Raw genomic sequence first — 27,323 nt, 5'->3', positions numbered from 1 at the left:
GTGGTAAATACAAATGCATGGCCGATAAGAAACGGTCGCCAGGTCCGGACCTAGGAGTGAATGACTATGTGTGGTTGTCTACTAGGAATATTAAGTTGAAGGTTCCCTCTTGGAAACTGGGTCCTAGGTTCATTGGTCCTTATAAAATTGTAGCCGTCATTAACCCTGTGGCTTTTCGCCTGGAGCTACCTCAGACTTTTAAGATCCATAACGTCTTCCATAAGTCGTTGCTCAAGAAGTATGTTCCACCTCTAGAACCATCACCGCTGCCACCTCCTCCTGTTGTTGTGGATGGTAATCTGGAGTTTCAAATATCCAGAATTGTTGATTCTCGTCGGGTCCGCCGCTCTCTTCAGTATCTGGTGCATTGGAGGGGTTACGGTCCCGAGGAAAGAATGTGGGTTCCAGCGTCAGAGGTAAACGCCAACAGGTTGATTCAGGCTTTCCATGTCTCTCATCCGGAGAGACCTGGTCCTGAGTGTCCGGAGGCCCCTCGTGAAAGGGGGGGTACTGTCACGAGGGTGTCAAGAGCCACGTCTGACTCCGTTATACCCGGGGTCAGGAAGTCGCAGCGGGTGGCTGCGCGCTCTATGCCTAAAGATCACGGTGTTTCTTAGTGTTTGTTTTCTGTGTTTGCCTTGCTATCCTTTTTGTCTCACTCAGGGATCCGTAGCTTCTCCTCCTCAGCTGTTTCTTGTCTGCCACTCCCAAACTCCTTATATTCGCCTCTCACACTTCTCTTGTTGCCAGTTATAGAGCTTCCTGCCTGGACATCTATACTGACCCACTGGAGCTGAGAATCTGGTTGTTGTTCCAGAGTGCTATCCTCCGGATCCCTGTTGGGCTTTTGTTGTCTCCTGTTGTTGCCCACCTGGGATTATATGTTTAGTTTGTATTGTCTGTCCTCCCCTTGGTGTTTTCCTCTAGAGCTAGTGGTGCGGACTAGTGTTCCCACCGCCCTGTTCACTATCTAGGGCTCATCCTAGGGAAAGCCAGGGTTTTAGGCACGTGATCGGCGTACGGGTGAGGAACCCGTCTAGGGACGACAGGGCAGCCAGGTGCCAGACGCAAGGTGAGTCAGGGGTCACCACCTTCCCTCTCACTAGGGCAGGGCCTCCCTCTGTTCCTCCCTCCGTGTCACGTATGTGACAGTTACGCCGATCGTGATAGATCTCACGGGCGTCATGCTCTTTTGTCAAATGAAGCGTGAACAACCCCACAAGCTACCAGTATCTCACAACAGTGAGTACAACCCTTGCGTTTTTGTAAATGCTTTATCGTATCTATTCACGGGACAGCACTCAAGATATGTGAAGTAGTTAGTGTACAGTGTTGAATAAGTGTAAATTTGGTGTCCCCTACAAGTAGATTGCCACACAGCCATTAATGTAAAATCCACCAGGCAACAAAAGGGAGCTCACCCATAAGTGAAAATAGCTAAACGGTGCCCAATTTACCCCAGTGTCATGTGATTCGTCAGTGTTACAAGCTCTGTCGTTAATGGCGAGCAGCAGGCAGAAACCGCACTTCCTCCTTTTCCCCCAGGAAGAGTAAAAATACTCCTCATACTATTTTTCAGCAGTATATTTAATCGGAGGAGGAATACGAAAGTTGCTGTGACTCAAATACAGAATACGTAGGACTACACTTGTTCATATCTGCATCGGAGGCTCCGTTAGTGGTGCCTGTCGCAGCTTCTGTCAAAAATGACCTGACAATATATATTATTTTTTTTTTACAATAGAACTCCATGATGACGGATGCCACAGTGTGGCGTCAGTCTGAAGCGCCCGTTAATGTATACAGTTTTTGTGTATGCTGTTATTTTCATTGTTCTGTTCATCTACTGGCGCAGAACAATAGAAATAAATAGCGTTGGTGTGAACTGGGTTTAAGAGATGGGTATGCGGGAAACAATATTAATCTAAATCACATCAGGTTGTTATAACGAAGTGATAAAGTGTCCGTTCAAGTATAGTGGATCCTCCCTGTACTTTATCACCTGGCTGAATTAGGCTGCATTCACTACACACGTCAGTTTACCATGTATGTGGCGCAGGGTGTGATGTGATGGTCACCCACACTTCACTACAAACATTACAAAATGCACTACATAAATCACTCGCAGAACAAGGTGACAAAGCAGCGTGTAATCTATCTTTATTGTACTGGCCCTATTTAGCGTCTGGGTCCTTTCCCAGCGTTCCCCGCTCTTCTTAGTACATTGACCCTCGGACCGGCGTTACTGTCACCCCCCTGGGAGAAGGCGAGTTAAATGTGGCGTTATCGCTCTCACCTTCTTTCATACTGGTCCATGGAAGTTCTACATGGCGCTTTGAAGCCCATGGTCATGTGGAAATTGACTCCTGCTCAAACTTTGAAAACTCAGCCCAGAGCTATGGAAGTCATCCCGGGCTTGAAAATGAGCTTGGCCTGCCAGCCCTCTTGCAGGCCGCATCAACGAGGTGATGAGTGCCATTGCCTAGCCCATGGTCATCTCGAAACCGACCCCTGATCAAAGTGGGCAAATTGAGTCCAGAGCTATAAAGGCAATCTCTGGGCGGTGGGTCGGCATCTGATACTCCCATAACAGTGTCAGCGTGTATTCTATCGATTTAATCCAACCACTAATTCACTACTCTAATAAATAAAATAAAAAATTAATATTTAAAAACGTATTAACACCACCGCCATGAACGCTCCCCCTACATGCCCCCATCTGCACCCTCCAGATGCCAGGCTCTCCTCTCCCCAGTGCCATCAGCTTCAGTTGCCGGAGAGCCCCCACCCCCTGACTTCCCCTCACAGTGCCATCATCTGCACCCTGTAGATGCCAGGCTCCTCCCCAGTGCCATCAGCTTCAGCTGCCGTCGAGCCCCCTGACCTCCCCCCCAGTGCCATTGCCCCCCCCCAAGATGCCATCAGCTGCCTCCCAGTACCATCAGGCTGCCATCAGCATTTCCTGCCATGCCACATGCCATCAGGTGTCAGATCCCCCCAAAACGACTTCCCATTGCGCCCGCTTCAGTCATGCCCTCAGTGTTAAAAACAAACCAACCAACCACACTAACTACTTACCTTGTCCCGTTCTTCACGGTCAGCTCTTCTATGAAGGCACAGACAGCTCCTCAGCACGGTGTGGTAGGAGCTTAGTTGGGTTTCTGTGCTACAGGCTCCTCCCACTCAGGGTGGGTAGCTAGGGTCTGAAAAGAACCAGGGCCCAAGCCCCATTGAATATGGCCCAGTTTTCTAAGTCGCGGACACCCCCCAAGCCCCCCCCCCCCCCCCATTCAGGGGTTAAGTCCTGGGGAAAAAAAAGTGTGGGAACCCACCCAATATCCATTGCCACCCCGATCCCCGGGCACAATATTCAGTGCAACATAAAACAAAAACTGGAATTTGCGCTATCATGTTCAGACATAATTCATATCATATCCTTATATATAAATTACTTACATTTCTGAAGACTCAGGGGTGCTTGACTGGCTTGGCCTCAGGGGTGCTTGACTGGCTTGGCCTCAGGGGTGCTTGACTGGCTTGGCCTCAGGGGTGCTTGACTGGCTTGGCCTCAGGGGTGCTTGACTGGCTTGGACTCAGGGGTGCTTGACTGGCTTGGACTCAGGGGTGCTTGACTGGCTTGGACTCAGGGGTGCTTGACTGGCTTGGACTCAGGGGTGCTTGACTGGCTTGGACTCAGGGGTGCTTGACTGGCTTGGACTCAGGGGTGCTTGACTGGCTTGGACTCAGGGGTGCTTGACTGGCTTGGCCGGGCAGAAGGAGTGTGGGAGACTGTGAGGCCTTTTTTCTCCAAGCTGCTGCATAAAAAAAATATATTTTTCATTACACCTCATGTCAGACCACCAATCAGACCCCCAATGTTAATTAGACCTCAGCTAACAGCGCCAAAAATATCACCAATATCAAGACCTCAGATCACACCTCAACTCAGACCCCAATATAAATGACCCCAAATCAGACCTCAGATAGGACCCCCATGCCTCTAACCAGACCCCAGTGCCTCCCCATCTGCGCCTCTCCATCAGCCCCCAGTGCCTCTTACCAGTGCCTCTCCATCAGCCCCCAGGCCCTCCAATCAGTTCCTCTCCATCAGCCCCCAGTCGGTGCATCGCCATCAGCCTCCAGTGCGTCCTCCCAAGTTATTAAAATCATTGCACCCCCCCCCCCCCCCCCGGTATTAAAAAGGAGATTTTTGTATAACTTACCAGTAAAATTTCTCTCGCTCTTCATTGGGTGACACGGGAACCATGGCTATGTCCTCAGGGAGGCGTTGACACTAGTAACAAAAAAGCTGTTAGCATCTCCCCTGGCAGCTATACCCCCTCCAGCCTGGAGAGAGAGCGCTTCAGTTTGTTTACAAGCAGTAGGTGAAGCAAGCCAACCAAGAAAACATGTGGAACACCAACCATGTCAAAAGACCCAAGGGGGTTCTAACCAGCAACAGCCACAACCCTGGCCAGACAACAATACTGGGTAGGTGCTATGTCCCCCAATGAAGAGCAAGAAAGAGATTTGACTGGTAAGCTATACAAAAATCTCCTTTTCTCGCCCATAATCATTTGGGGACACAGGAACCGTGGGACGTCCAAAAGCAGTCCACAGGGAGGGGAAAAAAACCAGAGACCCATGGAAGCAAGCGTCCCTGCAGGCATCCACAACGGTCGCCTGCAAGACCACATGGCCCAAGCAGCGACCGCCGAGAGTCCCTGTAGAAGGAGGGATGTGGAGGGCGCCACAGCCCACCATTCGGGAGAGGAGCGTGCCTGGAATGGAAGGCCACCAAACGAATACCACATGCAATGCAGATGAGGGAAAGTAGTAACGTAGGAACCATCAAGGCATGCGGGCTGGCTATGAACCATGAGCCAGAGAGGAAAAGACAGGATAAGAATAGGCTAGGTCTAAGCCCATTCCCCGTCCGAGACCAGCGCTATACAGAAGTAGCCAAGGATTCAGTGGCTGTGCAAAAAACTCTGGTTGAGGAGGAAGGCAGGCAAGGGGAGTCGCACTGTATTGCTAGCCCCATACCCCAGCAGAGGAGGGGGCCACCCGCATAGGCCACCTAATTCAGTGCTAAAAAGAGTCCACCGCCTGACGAAAGAGCTGTGGACTAAGTACCCAAGTATGTAGTGGTAACTAAATAGCGCTCCCACAGTAGTATGCGGCGCTTGCTCCGTCAGCGCAAAACTGAGGGGGGAGGCCTAAGACCAGTGTTCCCTCTAAGCTACGCGGGTGAGCGGCCGCACAGCAATTATTGTGCCCCCGCTCACAAGTTTAATAAGTCCGCTCAGCAGCACCCGGTCACAAAATGCCCACACTTGCCCACACTATTGATGACACTATACATGTCCCCGCACTACTGCTGCCTCCTCCTTTTCTAACTGAAGAGGACTGAGCAGCAGTGCACAGGCAGAGGTAATGTGGCAGTCTGATGGAGAGAAGGGCCCCGCTGCTAATGTCCCCCAGCCCCATAAATCTCACTGCTGTGCAGGTGGAAGAAGGAGACAGGGCAATCCCTGTTCATGAAATCCTAATGTATTCCTCACATCCCGCCCCAAAGCAGTCACCCTGACACCGCCACAGTAATAAGGGGGGCCGCTAATATTTATTAAACCGGACACACTCCTTGACAAGAGGCATTCTGGGGCGGTAAGGTCTGTTCCCCACAAGGAAAAGTCACTTTGTGGGGTTTGTCACGTATGGAGACCAGGATACCGGTCCTATATGTGGACGGGATGCATGCAGCAGAGCTAAGCTTGTTAGATGCAGCAGGGCGGAGCTTGTTAGATGCAGCAGGGCGGAGCTTGTTAGATGCAGCAAGGCGGAGCTTGTTAGATGCAGCAGGGCGGAGCTTGTTAGATGCAGCAGGGCGGAGCTTGTTAGATGCAGCAAGGCGGAGCTTGTTAGATGCAGCAGGGCGGAGCTTGTTAGATTCTGCAGAGCTGATCTTGTTAGGTGCAGTAGGGCAGGTGCTTACTGTATATGTTGGGGTACAACTTGTTGTGAAATCCTACTATGTCCTGACTCCTTACATTGGACTGTAGCCGCATGTACCGACTGTTCACAGCACAAACACTGCGGCCTCAAACAGTCAATTTACAAACCAAGCTCTGCTACATCTGTTCTCAAATCTCTGTGTGCCTATACTGCAATATTTATTTTCTTTAGTTCTATCCGCTTCTAGAAAAGCTGGGTGAAAGCCAATATTGCTGCCATTCCGACCTTCACCCTGAGCAGCAAACGTCGGGTGCATCTCTGCCGTTATGTGCCTTCCACTGAGGCCTTCTCCACACAGCTGGGGGGGTGGCAGATATAGGTATAGGCTGTATATAAGTATAGACCGTATATAGGTATAGGCTGTATATAAGTATAGGCTGTATATAAGTATAGGCTGTATATAAGTATAGGCTGTATATAGGTATAGACTGTGTATAGGTATAGGCTGTATATAAGTATAGGCTGTATATAGGTATAGACTGTGTATAGGTATAGGCTGTATATAAGTATAGGCTGTATATAAGTATAGGCTGTATATAGGTATAGACTGTGTATAGGTATAGGCTGTATATAAGTATAGACCGTATATAGGTATAGACTGTATATAGGTATAGGCTGTGTATAGGGATATCTATCTATCTATTATCTTTCCCACAGGGGTTATATTGTCTGGCATGGTGTAACCTCCATACATTTGCTGTACAGTATACATTATAATCCATACACAATGCCGTTCAATATATAGTATAACACCTACACTGTAGGGTTATGTTGTATATTGCACGGCATGGTGTATGGATTATAATGTATATTATACGGCATGGAGTATGGATTATAATGTATATTTTACTGTATGGTGTATGGATTATAATGTATTCTGTACAGCAGGCATGCTCAACCTGCGGCCCTCCAGCTGTTGTAAAACTACAACTCCCACAATGCCCTGCTGTAGGCTGTTCGGGCATGCTGGGAGTTGTAGTTTTGCAACAGCTGGAGGGCCGTAGGTTGAGCATGCCTGCTGTACAGCATGGTGTAAGGATTATGCTGTATATTACACAGCATGGTGCAGGGGTTACATTGTATGCTCTTTAATGTGACAATTATTTTAGGTTTTCCTATCGCCCACCTTTGATGGCGCTGTGTCCAGCTCTGAGGCGACCCCGCTCAGCAGCTGCCCAGGCTTAGAGGGAACACTGCCTAAGACTATCCGTAGAAGCCACCTACTATACTGCCACAGTTAAGTAGAGCGAACCTTTGAAACTCTACCCGGAAGGGCGCTGAAGAGGTGCAACTGCCAAGCTAGCGCCAGGGTAGGACCCCTACCTGAGGGGAATGTCCCACTGCAGCGACCACGAACTCGAGCATTAGCGAATAGCTGCACCTGGGGAGGAGAACAAGCTGTAGCATCTAAACCAGAGTGCCAGCATAACCACTTCCCAAAGAAGGAGTGGTGGCTAGAGAATACAGAGTCAACGAACACTCGACTCGCTGGAACGTACTCACCATATATGGGCAATGGTGTACGTACTACGTATTGATGCGGACCATATCATGACCGACTGTAACAATGGAGACCCAGGGAGATGAGGGGTCTCCATGACACAGAGGTGATGGTAGGTAACCCCCTGCCCAAAACCAGCACCAAAGGAAAAGAAGGATACAATAAGAAATAGCCAACTTATCCACTGGCGGCACCCATATACCACTAGTGAAAGATTAACGGGCACCCGCGGGTACTGTCCGTTGCCAGTTGAATTTCAGCATCCCAAGACGCTTAGTTATTGCCCTGCTAGTGGATCAATTTGGAAGGGGAAATGCACCAGGAAGCACGGTGATGTGTATCACTCCGCCTACAGAAGGATAGCGCGACAGTCGGACGGTATCCAATGGTGGTGCAATTACCATACTTATGGAAGGTGGAATGCATACGGCAAGTAGCTAAGCCAGCGGTAGGTAAAAAATGACACCAATGAAGTGCGTTAATGCCAACGGCGAGAAATAGTGCTTGCGGTGAGTCCTGTACCCCGCGGGAGTGCAATTAATTCACCTAATGAATGGGGTAATGTATACAGCACACATTGCAGCCAGTGATAATGTCATTGCGCAACCTAAGGAAGGGGCCAACGCATACGGTAGGTACTGAACCCAGTGGACATGCAATTACGCCACCTACAGAAGGGGGAAATCATACGCCCGGCACTGAAACCAGTGATACTATACTTAGTCCATCTGTGGCAGGGGACAATAAGGTAAGGCAAGTACTGCATCCCAAAGTATTGCAAATATTCCCCCTATGGAAGGGCGACAAGTACCGTTGGCCGGATGCAGGATTGCGAACTATGAGAGGTCCTCCTTGTCTGATATGACACGGGCCCAGCGTGATACCACCAGACAGGGTGGTCCTGCGGTAGTGAGGGCAGAGGAGAGGGACCCGTATGGTGCACAATTTTATTTTATTTTTTTTAAACTAAAAGGTGCTGGCTGGGCAGAAAGGGTTAAGGCCACTTGAGGACCGGGGGCTGAGCTCAGCATGTTTCTGTGGGAAGGGGAAGTAGGGCGGGAATAATTTGTGCCACAGAGCCCCCCTCCTCCGGGGGACAAAGTTTGCGGCCTAGCGGGCTGCAAAAAGGGGTGAACCAAACCCATTGTGAACAGCCGATTAGGGCATGCTAGCCCCTGCATCGGCCGGCCACATGAAGAGAGCAGCTGGCGAATGTGCCCGCCTGGCAACGGACGCGGGCTGCACCCGGCGTGCCTGGCAAACAATATAGCTGCCGGAACACCGATGCGGTGCCGCACAAACTTATGGCAGCTAACTCCCTCCGGAGCGGTGCGCCCGACATCCGTTCCCGAAAGGGGTGGCAGTGAGGTAGGTGCTGCAAGAGTGCACTCCCTTCCGTATTGGGAAAATTACTGTCGTGGATCGGGAGCCTCCTGCGCTCAGGACGGCTGTCTTAACCCCCTATGTGCCTATGTCCCTTCTTGGAGTACAACAAGAGGGGGAGCGAAGGGTATGACATCAGTGGTGCTGCTGGCTTCAGGTGTGCTGGGAATGATTCCAGAGCTGGCAATGGCCTGAGGGGAGCTGGGAATGGCATCAGGGGTGCTGGGCTATGCTAAAACCCTGTGCTGTTGAAGACTATTGTCACCAAGAGGGAGGGAGGGAAGGCCAGGAGGGTTAACATCCTCACCTAGTCCAGTGTACTGACCTCTCTTTTCTTCCCTGCCGCCATCTTGCCCTTCCTCTTCTCCAGCAGGGACACCCCTTCAGCTACTTGCACAGCAGGACGATGGAAAATCGGGTTTGGATTGGTGACCCTTCTGCTCGCTGGGTCCACCTTGTCTTCTTGTGGGGGAGGAGGCAGCGTGGCGGACCAACGCTGGTGTGCTGCCCCGGGAGAACAGGGAGATGAGGCGTCCACTGTTTCCCACCTGAAAAAGAAAGAAAATATGAAACTCAAATAACAAATCACCAGGAGCTACCCAGGGAGGTCTTGCCTCCTATTGACATTAGAAAAAACTGAAGCTCTCTCTCCAGGCTGGAGGGGGTATAGCTGCCAGGGGACGAGCTAACAGCTTTTGCTAGTGTCAACAACGCCTATAGGACATAGCTATACACACGGTTCCTGTGTCCCCCATTAAATATGGACCAGAAATGAATGGTGGGCAGTGTGCCCTCCCCCCACCTCCCCAGTATTAAAATCATTGGTGGGCAGTGTGCCCTCCCCAGTATTAAAATCATTGGTGGGCAGTGCGCCTCCCCCACCTCCCCAATATTAAAATCATTGGTGGGCAGTTCCCCTCCCCGTATTAAAATTATTGTTGGGCAGTGTGCCCTCTCCCTCCCCAGTATTAAAATCATTGGTGGGCAGTACGCCCTCCCGCCATCATTGGCGTCACTGTCAGTTCCTATCGGAGTCCCAGCAGTGTAATGCGGGGGCTCCGATCGGTTACCATGGCAGCCAGGACGCTACTGAAGTCCTGTCTTGCTGCCATGGCCAGTTAGTCAGCAGAATACTTAGATGCGCTGTGGCCACCCGGTGCTCCTTCTTCTTCTAACGCAGAGGTCTGCGCGGTGCCTTCACCGCTTCCTGATCCTTTTGCCCGGCGTTAAAGACAGACGGCCCTGAAAGGGAACGGCGTTCCTGCTATGAAGAAAGTGCAGGAATGCAGTTCCCACACGTTCCCGCAAGACTCGAGCCCTGCCCCCATCCCCCCGCACATCACCTTTTTGCTGTACTCGCTATACAGCAGCACATACCTGTCACATCCAGGGCCTCCCAGGTGACGTCTCCTCTGTTGTAGATCTTTTCTGTCCTCATCTTCTTAATTTGGTCCGGACAACTTCTCTCAGCGGCCTCGTCTCTGCAGAGTGTGACACACAGACGTATTAGCTTCCTCACTTTTCTATCATCATCCCCCAACCTGGAGTCCCCCCATTGTTATCCTGCTCCTCGCTATTCTCCCTAATACCCCCAAATACTATCCTGATGAAAAATTAGTCCCCGCCCCCCTCTAGTAATAGTGCTCCTCATAATACCACCAATAGCAAATCCCTTCTAGAATGCCCACGTTAGTAATACTGGCCCCTACAGTGGCCCCCAACATTGATAATGCTCTCCAAGAGTGCCCCCATTAGTAGAAGAGCTCTCCAGTATTAATAATAACCCTCACAGAGCTCCCAGTAGTAATAAGGACTCTCTATTGTGGTAATAAAGTTCTCTACAGACCCCTAAGTAGTAACCCCCCCCCCATAGGGCTATTAGTAGAAATAAGGCCGATCTATAAGTCCCTCCTATAGAGCCCCCAGTAGTAATAAGAACGCCTATAATGTCTCCTGGATTTATTATACCCCTACAGTGCCCCCATTATTAATACTGGTCCCTGCTGTTATAATACTCACCCTGAAGTGCCCCCGGTATTGATAATTCCCGCTGCAGTGTTCCCTGTAGTTATATTCCTGCCTCCACCATACAGTCCCATGTAAATAATATCACTCCCCTCCTTCCAGCCTCTCCAACATACAGTCCCATGTAAACAACACTATTTCCCTCACCCTGCCATGCAGTGCTATGTTGATTAAAATCACACCATTTCTCCATCCACCTCCAATAAACAGTCCCATGTAAATAATATCCCTCTCTATCTACAGCCCCCTCCAATTTACAGCCCCATGTAAGCAATATCACTCTCTATCTACATACAGCCCCTTCCAATATACAGCCCCATGTAAATAACATCACCTCCTCCCCAGCTGCCTCCAACATGCAATCCCATGTAAACATCACCCTTTCAACATTCAGTCGTATGTAAATAGCACCCCCCCCCCAAACCAGGCAGCTGCAACATATAGTCCCATGTAAATAATATCCCTCTCAATCTACAGCCCCCTCCAATATGCAGCCCCGTGTAAATAATATTGCTCTCTATTTACAGCCTCCTCCAAAATACAGCCCCATGTAAATAATTCCCCTCTCTATCTGCAGCTCCATGTAAATGACATAGCATCCTCCCCAGCCACCTACAACATGCAATCCTATGTAAACATGGCCCCTTCAACATATAGTCAGTCCCATGTAAATAATATCCTTCTCAATCTACAGCCCCCTCCAATATACAGCCCGATGTAAATAATATCGCTCTCTATCAACAGCCTCCTCCAAAGTACAGCCCCATGTAGATAATACCCCTCTCTATCTACAGCCCCATGTAAATGACATAGCATCCTCCCCAGCCACCTACAACATGCAATCCTATGTAAACATGACCCCTTCAACATATAGTCAGTCCCATGTAAATAATACCCCTCTCTATTTACAGCCCCATGTAAATGACATAGCATCCTCCCCAGCCACCTACAACATGCAATCCTATTTAAACATGGCCCCTTCAACATATAGTCAGTACCATGTAAATAATACCCCTCTCTATCTACAGCCCCATGTAAATGACATAGCATCCTCCCCAGCCACCTACAACATGCAATCCTATGTAAACATGACCCCTTCAACATATAGTCAGTACCATGTAAATAATACCCCTCTCTATTTACAGCCCCATGTAAATAACATAGCATCCTCCCCAGCCACCTACAACATGCAATCCCATGTAAACATGACCCCTTCAACATTCAGTCCTATGTAAATAACATCACCCCCGCCAACCAGGCACCTGCAACACACAGTTCCATGTAACTAACTTCACTCCCTTAAGCACTAACACACAGTCCCATGTAAATAATCCCAGCTCCCAGCACTGCCCTGCCTCTCCCCTCACTTACCTCACCAATCGTAGCAGACATCACCATAGCTTCCTTTTTCCTCTGCGCTGCCGTCCTCTGCTGAACTCCGTCCGGTCCGTCCGGTCACATGATCGTGACATCACCGAAGGTCCTTCACCCCACAATGCCGCTTTTGCTCATCACATGACCTGTGATGTCACCACAGGTCATTTTCATCGTCCAGGGCACTAGGATTAATGAATGGAGCTGGCTTGCAGGACATGTTTTAACCCATCAAAGCCTAGAGTACTGTCTTACATAGAGCGCACACGCCCCCTGCTGGCCACTGCCGGCATATATTATATACTATTGATCTTATAGAGTGTTCTATACCCGAGGTGCAGATTATCTCATGTGACGCCCTCTGCTGCCGAATACCGGGATTTACCGCGATTTATTTTATACCATTTATCTCTACCTGAGGTGCAGATTATCTCATGTGACGCCCTCTGCTGCCGAATAGCGGGATTTACCGGGATTTATTTTATACCATTGATCTCTACCCGAGGTGCAGATTATCTCATGTGACGCCCTCTGCTGCCGAATAGCGGGATTTACCGGGATTTATTTTATACCATTGATCTCTACCCGAGGTGCAAATTAGCTCATGTGACGCCCTCTGCTGCCGAATACCGGGATTTACCAGGATTTATTTTATATCATTGAACTCTAGCCGAGGTGCAGATTATCTCATGTGACGCCCTCTGCTGCCGAATACCGGGTGTGACGGTAGTAGAAAATATCCCCGTCAAGCATTCCCTTCTTCCCATGAAAGAAAATCACCCAATATTCCACGAGTAGGAATATCCCTGGAATCGCCGAGTAATCCACACATGAGTCAAAACTTATTGCTGGAAACACGAGACTTGAGAACAACCAGACAAAGAAATACCATATAATGGCCGCACATCAGAGTAGAAAATAGAAAATATTTTATTGAAATGTCAAAGTTAAAAACAGCATGCACATGGGGCAACCCCAAGGATGGTGCAGTGAATAATGTAACAATAATTATGTCCACAATACAATAATGTCCCACAGAGATGACAATGAATAAGCGGGATAATCATAAAAACACTGTCAGGAAATTGTATCCCTCAATCCTATGGTGAGAACATAATCAATGGTAACACACAAGGCATACAAAACCCATCCAAGAAGAATGCAAAGCAGCCTAACGCGTATCGCTGGTTCCTAGACCAGCTTCCTCAGAGGTCCATGTGCATTGTAATCCTAAAACTCAGCTTTTATAGTCAATATCGTTAATTGAATAAACATTACATAGATTGTGGTCATACCTAATAAGGCGATGTAGGTGTTCTTAAATAAGAGGGTCGACAGGTATCACCTGTATGTGTCCCGGTGCATGGTCCACGCGCACCCGCGGACGCCAGCTAAACCGGCGTGTTGTCATCGCGGGTGCGCATGCGCAAAATGGCTCCCGGAAGTGACCTCAGCCCAACGATGCGCTCCAAAAAGCGGAAGTACACCGTGGAGCCCGACGTCACATCCGTGAGTCACGTCGCAAGATACTCCCCATATGACGCAAGGCGCGAGCACGCACAGCCACAGCAAGGATTAATAGTATACAATGTTTTTGCGATATTCATGATTGGGTCCTCAAGATGCATGATGATGGAGCAATATGTGAGAGAAGTAATCCATTTCGGAGTATTCTCAAAGAGATGGATCCTATATTCCACAATAAATATACAGTCATACAAAAAATGTGAAAACGTGCAAAATATATTTGCAGTATATATTTGTTCATGTGATCCACATCAATCTTGACAATAGCAATATAATTTATAAAACCAAATTCATAAATTTCTAAAAGATATTACATATCATACATGATTGGAAAAAGAATAAATAATCATCATCATTATGTGCAAACATGCAAGAATTTATATATCATAAACTGTAATTTATGTCAATAATGGCAATCTGATCAATATAACTTATACAACCAATGCATGATTGAAAAAGAGGATAAAAAGACATCATTATAATGTGCAAACACACAAAAAAGTTTTTTCACCACAAAAACCATGATTATATATAGGACCATAATTCATATCAGTAATCAATGACCAGCATGTCTATTAGCATGTTAAAATTCACCAAAAATATATTTTTTGCTGAAGCGGTGATCGCATACGCACCTCGCACACCCAAGGGATTTATGGACCATGCACCGGGACAGAAGGGACCAAACAAGTGCAAGCGCATATATAAGCAAAAGAGAGCAAGCCTGAAGCACTTATAGAGGGATAAGCGGTACATGTCTGAGTTATCAATTATCAGTTTCAAATCCCACTATTGTTATACCAAAATCAAATCATCAGTAGTCCATGCAGCATACAATTACCTATTACATATTACAAATCCCACCATTTTCATACTAACATCAGGTTGTCGGCGATTAATACAGCATGTGGATGGAGATATATGTTATAGAAAAAGCCCGGGTAATTACCAGGGTGGGTTAAAATGAGGGCATTATGTGAATTTTAGGGAAAAAGAAATAGAAATATGGCCTAGGGTCATTGGGATCGCACACCCATCCAGCGAGTCCAAAGATCCGAGGCCAGTGAAAATATATATAATCGAAGTGTCCATTTGATAAGTCATCCCTCTGTTGTAGGGTCAGTGTAGACAAAAGGTCCAGAGGAAGAGAGAATCCGTGTTACAGTGAGTCCATGTTGCAGTGGGCTTTAAACCTGTGATCCTAAACGCAAAAGAAAGAACATATTTTTTATATTGAAGTAAAAGGAAAAAAAAGAGGAAAATCAAACAAAGTGATATATAGGTCCATGATGACTATAAAGGATGGATCTACATATAAAAACCAGTGAAGGTGAGTTCCTCATTGAGCCCTCCCGGCGATTGTGAACCGAGATTATATATCCATCTTGCTTCAGATCGGAGCAAACATCTGGAGATATGTGTGCCCCTGATGTTGCCCCGGATCAGATCCAATCCCACCACCCGTAGGTCATCATACCTGCCGTTGTGGTGGTCCAAAAAATGAGCTGCCACTGATGTAAGTGGTTTCTCGCCCTTGCTGCTATCTCTTGCTGCCAATCGAATGTTGGATATATGTTGTTGCACTCTTTTCCTTAATTCTTGCATTGTCTGACCCACATAGATCTTCTCACAGGGGCACAAAAGAGCATATACAACGTTCCTAGAACGGCAATTAATATAATGTTTAAGGTATACTCTGGAGTTGTCCCCCTGGGAAAAAGTGTTTGAGTTCAACATGAGTTGACATATATTACAATTCCCACAGGGATATGTACCTTTGAGGGTAGTGCCTCTTCCCGTAGAGGTTGTCGGGCGTTGAAAATGACTGTATACTAATGTGTCTTTTAAATTGGTTGCCCTCCGTGCTATAATCTTGGGTTTAGCATCAACATATGCTGCCAATTTAGTATCCGATTGGAGTAGAAACCAGTGAGTGTTCAAGATTTTATAGAGGTCCGACCATTGGTTGTTATATTTGGTAATTAACCGTACTTTGCCATCCCTTGGTTTGGGTCTAGGTATGAACAGATCCTCACGTATTGAACCTTTTGCATTCTCAAATGCCCGTGATATTACTTTTTTTGGGTAACCTCTCTCATGAAGTCTCATAGATAAATCTTCTGATGCCATCTTAAAATCATGCATTTCCGTACAATTGCGTCGTAGACGTAGGAACTGACCCCCAGGTATACCCATTTTTAGGTGTTTAGGATGGAAACTTGAGAAGTGCAATATATTATTAGTTGCCGTATGTTTCCGGAAAAGAGAGGTTACCAATCTACCATCATTTACCTTGATTTGAAGATCCAAGAAATCAACCTTTAGTTCCGAAATATTGGATGTCAAGGTTATATTAAGTTGATTATCATTCAGTTGTTTGATGAAATCCTCACATTCTTGTCTTGAGCCCTGCCAAAAAAATAGAATGTCATCTATGAAGCGATACCAGCCCACCACACGATCCCTGAAGCCGTCCATTGGGTAGACACGTGTGGCCTCCCACCAACCTAAAAATAAGTTGGCATAGGAGGGCGCACAACGTGCCCCCATGGCCGTGCCCGAGACCTGTCTGTAAAAAGTCCGGTCAAAAACGAAATAATTGTGGGTAAGAACAAATGTCAATAAACTCACCAGGAAAGTGTGGTGGGCTGGGTCGCCTGTGGTGGCACAAGACAAGAAAAATTCAACAGCCATAATTCCATGGTCATGAGCAATATTAGAATATAGCGACTCAACGTCGCATGTGACCAATAGAGTGTCTGCTGGTAAGGTAATCTGCTTGAGTTGTTGGATAAGGTGCATAGAGTCACGGATGTAGGATTTTAATCCCAGGACGTATGGCTGCAAAAAGAAATCTAAATAAATATATGCTTGTTCACATAATCCCCCAATTCCTGCCACAATTGGCCGACCTGGTGGGTCCTCCAGGTTTTTGTGTACCTTAGGTAGCATGTAAAAGGTTGGTGTTATAGGACAACTCACCTCCAAAAATTGGAGTTCCCGTTTCGTTATTATTTTCATGTCAAAGGCCCTTTTTAGCAATTGGTCCAATTTCTTTTTGAAGGTGGTTGTGGGGTCTGCTGGAATGGGAGTATAAAAAATCTTATTGCCTAGTTGTCGCTTGGCCTCCTTTGTATATTTACCAATATCCCACAGAACCACGTTCCCACCTTTGTCGGCCTCTTTAATGACAAAGGAACTGTTTTGTTGCAGTTGTTTAATGATCATCGATTCTGTTGCAGTCATATTCCGTCCCCTGATGGTATTTTTTGGGATTTTGCGAATTTCCTGGAGAACAGCCTGAAAAAAACAGATTGATGTTAGGAAAGAGACTCAATGATGGTGTGATCGTAGATGGTCTCGATAAGCAGAAGGTTCTCCTACCAAGGTCACTCTCACTTTCTTTTAATAAATCCATTAGATCAAGAAAAACACCACGTTCATCCTCCATTAATTCCGTCAGAAGTGTGGGTTGAGCATAAAGTAACTTGAAACATAACTGTCTGCAAAATAAATAAACATCTTTCACAAACTCAAACTTATCTAATGTATTCATAGGAGAGAAAGACAGTCCTTTTTGTAGGACAAGTGTTTCCTGTTCTGATAATACATAAGAAGAGAGATTTATGACTTGTAGTGACCTGCTAACCTGTGATGGTCTAATATCTACATCCGTCTCTTGTTTGGTACTGATTGGGTGTTGCCCCTGCGTAATTGAGGTCCCCTCCTTTTGGGATTTTCGTAATCCCCTCCGAGTTCGCTGTCTTCGCTGTTTTCGGATAAAAAATCGGCATCACTCATTGTGCCAGGTGTCACTTGTTTTGTAATTGCTTTGTTGGTTTGGTAGACCCTAGGGGGCGCCCGTGTGTTACCACTGTGTTTCCACCTGAATGCCTGTCCCCTTTCAAAATCACTTTTATCACGTTGGAATTTCGTTTTTTTGCCTATCATGATCTCTTTATCAAAGCCTTCCAATGTTTCTTTCAATCTCACTTGAAATAACGCAACTTTCTCCTTATCATGCTGACTCAATTTTGATTCTAACTCCATCAACCTTAGTTTGGTCTGTTGTAACAATTCCTTGTCATGTGTAACCAACATCTCAATCATTATTTTAGAGCATTGCAGGAGTCCCTGTTCCCAGGTCTCTTTAAATTCAGCAGTAACCTCCCATGCAGGAAATTTTTGCACCCTCAGGCCCCTGGGAATGATGGAACACTTGAGATATTCCTCAAGACTTTTGATGTTCCACCATACTCGTGTGTATAACTTATGGGCATCAATGATCTCAGACGTTAATGCTCTAAAGTCACCCCCTGTATCAGTGACCCCATCTTCATGAAACAAGGCAGTTGCCTGCGAAGCCCATGCCGCTTCCCTCATTTCCAAATTAAATGCCATGATATGACCACAATAGGGTGCCACAACCCCAGAAACAGCAAGAGGGAACGTGTCCCAAGCCAAACAACCGTAGCAGAAATACTAAAACACCCGTGTTTTAGTATTTCTGGAAACACGAGACTAACTTTACTGGCACACAGAACTCACAATTTATGCAGCATAAAACTCCTCCTTTGGGCCCGGCTAGATAATTGAGTTTTAACAATACACACAGCTCAATTGTCTGCTGGCCAGAACATTTACAACTTTTAACGCTTTTCAGAATACACACATACAAACATAATTTCATCCTCCCTGTTCGGTACACGAATACATTCATTCTTGACATTTGGAACCGAACAATATAGACCTTAAAATAGCAGGGAGAGAATTAAACTGAAGCATACAGGCAATTGCATCAAAGTCCTTCACAATGGCCCCCCTTTTTCTCCCTGCTCCGGCAACTCGGTTGGACCTTTCCTGGTCCAGTAGGGTTGACGGGTTCAGAGCTTTTAGTCTGAGGTTAAATCCGTTTGGCGTGACAATCCATCGGCATTCCCGTTTTGCTTGCCTGGGCGATAATGAATCGTAAAGTCATAGGGCTGTAAGGCCAAGCTCCAGCGTAGCAAACGGGCGTTGTCCCCTGATCCTATCTAATACTACCCCTATGTGCTGTAGGTGCGCTTCCCAGGTATCGCTGTGGATGGCGATGTCATCCAGGTAAGCGCATGCAAAGCTCTGGAGACCCCCAAGTAACTGATCCACCATCCGTTGGAAGGTGGCCGGGGCGTTCTTCATCCCGAATGGCATAACCCGGAATTGGTATAGGCCGAATTGGGTGATGAAGGCCGACTTGGGTATGGCATCTTCTGCTAGGGAAATCTGCCAATATCCCTTGCATAGGTCTATTGTGGTCAGATACTTCCCTGCAGAGATACGGTCAAGCAGCTCGTCCATCCGTGGCATCGGATAGGCGTCCGTAACTGTCTTGTCGTTGAGGCGCCGGTAATCTACACAGGAGCGGGTTGTCCCATCCTTCTTTGGCACTAAGACTACCGGCGAGGCCCAAGGACTTTCTGAGGGCTCAATTACGCCTAGCCGAAGCATCTCATCTATTTCCTTCCGCATCCCTTCCCGGACTGCTTCGGGGATACGGTAAGGGGGCTGTCTCAGGGGTGCCTGTCCTGGAGTCTCTACCTTGTGTATGGCTAAGAGTGTGTATCCAGGCTCCTGAGAGAATGTGGCCTGTTTTGTTTCTAGTAAGCGGACAGCTTGAGCCCGCTCTTGCGGCTCCAGCTGTTCACCTAGCTGGACTTTCTTTATCTGGGTCATCCCTTCGTTACTGCCCAATAGGTTGGGAAGGGGTAGGGTCTCTATGTCTTCTCCTGCTGGTGCACAGATAGCGGCTACCTCCTCTGCCCGTTCCTGATAGGCCTTGAGCATGTTGATGTGAAAGGTTCGTTTCACATCTTCATCCTCTTAGCTGGCTATCGTGTAGGTCGTGTCGCATATCTGTCCTATAACTTTATAGGAGCCCTGCCAGACGGCCTGGAGCTTGTCTGTTCGGACCGGTCTTAATACCATGACCCCCTACTTTGGGCGGGCTGCTGACCCCGCCAACCAGGCACCTGCAACACACAGTTCCATGTAACTAACTTCCCTCCCTTAAGCACTAACACACAGTCCCATGTAAATAATCCCAGCTCCCAGCACTGCCCTGCCTCTCCCCTCACTTACCTCACCAATCGTAGCAGACATCACCATAGCTTCCTTTTTCCTCTGCGCAGCCGTCCTCTGCTGAACTCGTCCGGTCCGTCCGGTCACATGATCGTGACATCACCGAAGGTCCTTCACCCCACAATGCCGCTTTTGCTCATCACATGACCTGTGATGTCACCACAGGTCATTTTCATCGTCCAGGGCACTAGGATTAATGAATGGAGCTGGCTTGCAGGACATGTTTTAACCCATCAAAGCCTAGAGTACTGTCTTACATAGAGTGCACACACCCCCTGCTGGCCACTGCCGGCATATATTATATACTATTGATCTTATACGAGTGTTCTATACCCGAGGTGCAGATTATCTCATGTGACGCCCTCTGCTGCCGAATACCGGGATTTATTTTATACCATTGATCTCTACCCGAGGTGCAAATTATCTCATGTGACGCCCTCTGCTGCCGAATACCGGGATTTACCGCGATTTATTTTATACCATTTATCTCTACCTGAGGTGCAGATTATCTCATGTGACGCCCTCTGCTGCCGAATAGCGGGATTTACCGGGATTTATTTTATACCATTGATCTCTACCCGAGGTGCAGATTATCTCATGTGACGCCCTCTGCTGCCGAATACCGGGATTTACCGGGATTTATTTTATACCATTGATCTCTACCCGAGGTGCAAATTAGCTCATGTGACGCCCTCTGCTGCCGAATACCGGGATTTACCGGGATTTATTTTATATCATTGATCTCTAGCCGAGGTGCAGATTATCTCATGTGACGCCCTCTGCTGCCGAATACCGGGTGTGACGGTAGTAGAAAATATCCCCGTCAAGCATTCCCTTCTTCCCATGAAAGAAAATCACCCAATATTCCACGAGTAGGAATATCCCTGGAATCGCCGAGTAATCCACACATGAGTCAAAACCCATTGCTGGAAACACGAGACTAACTTTACTGGCACACAGAACTCACAATTTATGCAGCATAAAACTCCTCCTTTGGGCCCGGCTAGATAATTGAGTTTTAACAATACAAACAGCTCAATTGTCTGCTGGCCAGAACATTTACATCTTGTAACACTTTAAGAATACACCAGCTCAATTGTCTGCTGGCCAGAGCATTTACAACTTTTAACGCTTTTCAGAATACACACATACAAACATAATTTCATCCTCCCTGTTCGGTACACGAATACATTCATTCTTGACATTTGGAACCGAACAATATAGACCTTAAAATAGCAGGGAGAGAATTAAACTGAAGCATACAGGCAATTGCATCAAAGTCCTTCACAATGGCCCCCCTTTTTCTCCCTGCTACGGCAACTCGGTTGGACCTTTCCTGGTCCAGTAGGGTTGACGGGTTCAGAGCTTTTAGTCCGAGGTTAAATCCGTTTGGCGTGACAATCCATCGGCTTTCCCGTTTTGCTTGCCTGGGCGATAATGAATCGTAAAGTCATAGGGCTGTAAGGCCAAGCTCCAGCGTAGCAAACGGGCGTTGTCCCCTGATCCTATCTAATACTACCCCTATGTGCTGTAGGTGCGCTTCCCAGGTATCGCTGTGGATGGCGATGTCATCCAGGTAAGCGCATGCAAAGCTCTGGAGACCCCAAAGTAACTGATCCACCATCTGTTGGAAGGTGGCCGGGGCGTTCTTCATCCCGAATGGCATAACCCGGAATTGGTATAGGCCGAATTGGGTGATGAAGGCCGACTTGGGTATGGCATCTTCTGCTAGGGAAATCTGCCAATATCCCTTGCATAGGTCTATTGTGGTCAGATACTTCCCTGCAGAGATACGGTCAAGCAGCTCGTCCATCCGTGGCATCGGATAGGCGTCCGTAACTGTCTTGTCGTTGAGGCGCCGGTAATCTACACAGGAGCGGGTTGTCCCATCCTTCTTTGGCACTAAGACTACCGGCGAGGCCCAAGGACTTTCTGAGGGCTCAATTACACCTAGCCGAAGCATCTCATCTATTTCCTTCCGCATCCCTTCCCGGACTGCTTCGGGGATACGGTAAGGGGGCTGTCTCAGGGGTGCCTGTCCTGGAGTCTCTACCTTGTGTATGGCTAAGAGTGTGTATCCAGGCTCCTGAGAGAATGTGGCCTGTTTTGTTTCTAGTAAGCGGACAGCTTGAGCCCGCTCTTGCGGCTCCAGCTGTTCACCTAGCTGGACTTTCTTTATCTGGGTCATCCCTTCGTTACTGCCCAATAGGTTGGGAAGGGGTAGGGTCTCTATGTCTTCTCCTGCTGGTGAACAGATAGCGGCTACCTCCTCTGCCCGTTCCTGATAGGCCTTGAGCATGTTGATGTGAAAGGTTCGTTTCACATCTTCATCCTCTCAGCTGGCTATCGTGTAGGTCGTGTCGCATATCTGTCCTATAACTTTATAGGGGCCCTGCCAGGCGGCCTGGAGCTTGTCTGTTCGGACCGGTCTTAATACCATGACCCCCTACTTTGGGCGGGCTGCTGACCCCCGCCAACCAGGCACCTGCAACACACTGTTCCATGTAACTAACTTCACTCCCTTAAGCACTAACACACAGTCCCATGTAAATAATCCCAGCTCCCAGCACTGCCCTGCCTCTCCCCTCACTTACCTCACCAATCATAGCAGACATCACCATAGCTTCCTTTTTCCTCTGCGCTGCCGTCCTCTGCTGAACTCGTCCGGTCCGTCCGGTCACATGATCGTGACATCACCGAAGGTCCTTCACCCCACAATGCCGCTTTTGCTCATCACATGACCTGTGATGTCACCACAGGTCATTTTCATCGTCCAGGGCACTAGGATTAATGAATGGAGCTGGCTTGCAGGACATGTTTTAACCCATCAAAGCCTAGAGTACTGTCTTACATAGAGTGCACACACCCCCTGCTGGCCACTGCCGGCATATATTATATACTATTGATCTTATACGAGTGTTCTATACCCGAGGTGCAGATTATCTCATGTGATGCCCTCTGCTGCCGAATACCGGGATTTATTTTATATCATTGATCTCTACCCGAGGTACAGATTATCTCATGTGACGCCCTCTGCAGCCGAATACCAGGATTTACCGGGATTTATTTTATACCATTGATCTCTACCCGAGGTGCAGATTATCTCATGTGACGCCCTCTGCTGCCGAATACCGGGATTTATTTTATATCATTGATCTCTACCCGAGGTGCAGATTATCTCATGTGACGCCCTCTGCAGCCGAATACCAGGATTTACCGGGATTTATTTTATACCATTGATCTCTACCCGAGGGTCAGATTATCTCATGAGATGCCCTCTGCTGCCGAATACCGGGATTTACCGGGATTTATTTTATACCATTGATCTCTACCCGAGGTGCAAATTATCTCATGTGACGCCCTCTGCTGCCGAATACCGGGATTTACCGGGATTTATTTTATATCATTGATCTCTACCTGAAGTGCAGATTATTTTATGTGACGCCCTCTGCTGCCGAATACCGGGATTTACCGGGATTTATTTTATACCATTGATCTCTACCCGAGGTGCAGATTATCTCATATGACGCCCTCTGCTGCCGAATACCGGGATTTACCGGGATTTATTTTACACCATTGATCTCTACCCGAGGTGCAGATTAGCTCATGTGACGCCCTCTGCTGCCGAATACCGGGATTTATTTTATATCATTTATCTCTACCCAAGGTGCAGATTATCTCATGTGACGCCCTCTGCTGCCGAATAGCGGGATTTACCGGGATTTATTTTATACCATTGATCTCTAACTCAGGTACAGATTATCTCATGTGACGCCCTCTGCTGCCGAATACCGGGATTTACCAGGATTTATTTTATACCATTTATCTCTACCAGAGGTGCATATTATCTCATGGGACCAACCCTTATGTTATTGATGGATCGTCCATGAGAATGTCACCTGACTAATGGTGTGCCACCTGGAAGGCTATTGGTCCACAGCTCACAACATTCAGACTCTGTGTAACCCCACCATGGCACCTGGCTGTCTGGGGCCAACCCTTATGGTATTGAGGGATCGTCCATGAGCCTTTTACCTGACCAATGGTGTGCCTCCTGGAAGGCTATTGGTCCACAGCTCACAACATTCAGACTGTGTGTAACCCCACCATGGCACCCGGCTTTCTGAGACCAACCCTTATGGTTTTGAGGGATCGTCCATGAGCCTGTCACCTGACCAATGGTGTGCCTCCTGGAAGGCTATTGGTCCACAGCTCACAACATTGAGACTCTGTGTAACCCCACCATGGCACCTGGCTGTCTGAGACCAACCCTTATGGTATTGAGTGATCCTCCATGAGCCTGTCACCTGACCAATGGTGTGCCTCCTGGAAGGCTATTGGTCCACAGCTCACAACATTCAGACTGTGTGTAACCCCACCATGGCACCCGGCTGTCTGGGACCAACCCTTATGGTATTGAGGGATCGTCCATGAGCCTGTCACCTGACCAATGGTGTGCCTCCTGGAAGGCTATTGGTCCACAGCTAATCACATTCAGACTGTGTGTAACCCCACCATGGCACCCGGCTGTCTGGGACCAACCCTTATGGTATTGAGGGATCGTCCATGAGCCTGTCACCTGACCAATGGTGTGCCTCCTGGAAGGCTATTGGTCCACAGCTCACAACATTCAGACTGTGTGCAACCCCACCATGGCACCTGGCTGTCTGGGACCAACCCTTATGGTATTGAGGGATCATCCATGAGCCTTTCACCTGACCAATGGTGTGCCTCCTGGAAGGCTATTGGTCCACAGCTCACAACATTCAGACTCTGTCTAACCCCACCATGGCACCCGGCTGTCTGGGGCCAACCCTTATGGTATTGAGGGATCGTCAATGAGCCTGTCACCTGACCAATGGTGTGCCTCCTGGAAGGCTATTGGTCCACAGCTCACAACATTCAGACTGTGTGTAACCCCACCATGGCACCTGGCTGTCTGGGACCAACCCTTATGGTATTGAGGGATCGTCCATGAACAGTTTCAGACTTTATTTACACTTAGGCTACTTTCACACCTGCGTTTAGGTGCGGATCCGTCTGCTTCTGCACAGACGGATCCGCACCCATAATGCAGATGCTGGTATCCGTTCAGAATGGATTAGTCTGCATTACTCTGTCAAAAAAAAAGGCCTCATGCACATCTGTTTTTTGGGGAGGATCCGTTTTTATCCACAGATCCCTTGTAATAAATGCCTAACCTTGTCCGCAAATGTGAAAAAAGTAGGACATGCACTACTTTTTTTGCTAAAGGGAAACATGGGCAACGGTCGCAGAACACAAACGGATGAACTATCAGCATTTTTTTGCTGACCCATTAAAATGAATGGGTCCCCATCCCATCCGCAGAAAAAAAAACGGAACGGAGGCCGAGAAAAACAAATGTCGTGTGCATGCGGCCTAAGTGTAAGTCAAACGGATCCGTCCTGACTTACATTGAAAGTCAATGGGGGACGGATCCGTTTAAATTTGCACCACATTGTGTCAACGTAAACTGATCCGTCCCCATTGACTTGCATTGTAAGTCAGGACGGATCTGTTTGGCTCCGCACCTCCGCTGCAAGCAGTGTTTTGGTGTCCACCTCCAGAGCGGAATGGAGGTGGAACGGAGCCAAACTGATGCGCTCTGGACGGATCCTTATCCATTCAGGATGTATTGGGGCTCAACTGATCAGTTTTGGGCCACTTGTGAGAGCCTTGAGACGGATCCCAGAAACGGCGGTGTGAAAGTCGCCTTAGTGCAATGCAATTACAAGGACCAAGATACATCTCTCTCTAATATAACCTGCAGTTACATGGTATGAAGGTTATAAAGTCTGTATTGTACCAACAGACTAAGTGCACATTCACACAAACGTAGTGTTTATCGGAGCCTCAAATTGCAGATCCGCAAAACATGGCTGCCAGGCGTGTGCGTTGCGCAATTTGCAGACTGCACATGTCCATTGCCATAATAGAATATGCATATTCCTGTCTATTAGAAAATATAAGGTACAATTCCTGTTCAGATATTTTACCCTCTAGCGCTGCAAAATCCAGGACACAAGTGAGTAGAAATAGTCCACACAATGAAATAAGTCCAAAAATTATTTGTGTTCTATTGTCTATGAAAATCTTCAGTCAAATAGGTTCATCCAAATACATCGAACACAGCTGCGGTGTGGAAATCTGAAATAAAATCGAAACCGCACTATGGTGTAGTAACTTCTCAAAAGGAGTGTCCCCTGAAAACAGGTTATACTCACAAGACTCAGATGATATTAGGCGTAGACAGCAGGCTCAGCGCTGTCATCCAACCAGGAACTGCACACCTTGGATGTCGTTCACTAGACCACACGGACGGACAGGGTGCTTAGCCGCTGATGTGAAATCTTGCACAAGCACAAGCAGGATCCCAAAAATTGAGCACCACTTTGGCAGGATATCACCGAACTCCACACTCTTCAAGGTCTCGGAGAAAAGATGTCAACCAATAGTGAAGTACGTACCACAGTGTTGAATAAAAAGGATTTATTATACTCACAAAGAACGCAAGTTTTGGAGCAAGTTAAAACAAGTACACAGTGCCCGACCCGGGTTTCGCCATGATGCTTCGTCTGGGGCGTGTATTCCTAAGTGGATACAGCTGTAAATAAAGGATCCAGGGATCCTCCCCTGTAAAAGGATCCAGGGATCCTCCCCTGTTGGGCGTCATGAGACTTTTCAAATAGCAGTTTCTTCTAAAATATACATACACACACATACATACTATCCTCCCCCGCACGCAGACGGGCTAGAAAAGTAAATAAATAGTTACTAAAATAAGATCTAAAACCTAGTATAATCGTGTTTGAGACCTACATCTCCCTATCATAGACAACGCGGACCTATTGTTCAAACATCATTAAAAGGATTTTAAACTATGCAGGCATTCACATCACATTCAATATTAAGTCCCTGGGGCTGAATGGTGTTTAATAAAAACATCCACTCCACCTCCCTTTTATTTAATATTGAAATAAAATCCCCTCCCCGTATAGGGGTGCGGACCAACTCAATACCAGTAAAGAGGAGCCCCCTGGGATTTTTTGGTGGTGAATTTTGAAATGAAGGGAGACGCTGTGGGTCTCCAATCCTTTTTTGATGTTGCAAATATGTTCTTGCACTCGGGTCTTCAAACTACGTGTGGTTCTCCCCACATATTGGAGGCCACACGGGCACTCCAACAGATAAATGACATCCACATTGTTACATGACAGATTACCTTTTATTTTAAAATTAGTACCTGCTCTTTTTTTAGATGCTACAGAGTCCACAAACAGTTTTCGATCTTTAAAGATGCGGTTTTTGCAAGGTATGCAAAAACCGCACCATGTGAACTTGCTCTTGTGTGCAATTTACT

General features: G+C 47.4%; 1 protein-coding gene across 3 annotated transcripts; it reads right to left on the bottom strand.

The window, feature by feature from the left end:
• Positions 1-14,883: 14,883 nt before the first annotated feature.
• Positions 14,884-26,979, bottom strand: LOC122922697. 3 transcript variants are annotated; one of them, XM_044273389.1, is made up of 9 exons: positions 26,466-26,979; positions 26,188-26,392; positions 17,210-17,328; positions 16,996-17,125; positions 16,808-16,905; positions 16,457-16,666; positions 15,601-16,234; positions 15,303-15,485; positions 14,884-15,026 (listed from the first exon to the last, which is right to left on the bottom strand). In XM_044273389.1, the coding sequence occupies exons 4-8, from the start codon at positions 17,069-17,071 to the stop codon at positions 15,418-15,420; spliced, it is 1,086 nt and encodes a 361-aa protein (XP_044129324.1). In that variant the 5' UTR covers positions 17,072-17,125; positions 17,210-17,328; positions 26,188-26,392; positions 26,466-26,979; the 3' UTR covers positions 14,884-15,026; positions 15,303-15,417. The 3 variants fall into 3 exon arrangements, with proteins under 3 accessions (XP_044129324.1, XP_044129325.1, XP_044129326.1); XM_044273390.1 differs by having other exon boundaries at positions 26,188-26,383; XM_044273391.1 differs by having other exon boundaries at positions 16,808-16,902; positions 26,188-26,979.
• Positions 26,980-27,323: the final 344 nt, after the last annotated feature.

Source organism: Bufo gargarizans, unplaced genomic scaffold, assembly GCF_014858855.1.
Source record: "Bufo gargarizans isolate SCDJY-AF-19 unplaced genomic scaffold, ASM1485885v1 fragScaff_scaffold_625_pilon, whole genome shotgun sequence".
NCBI lineage: Eukaryota > Metazoa > Chordata > Amphibia > Anura > Bufonidae > Bufo > Bufo gargarizans.
The sequence above is the reverse complement of the archived record's forward strand: the minus strand, read 5'-3'. Positions and strand labels throughout refer to the sequence as shown.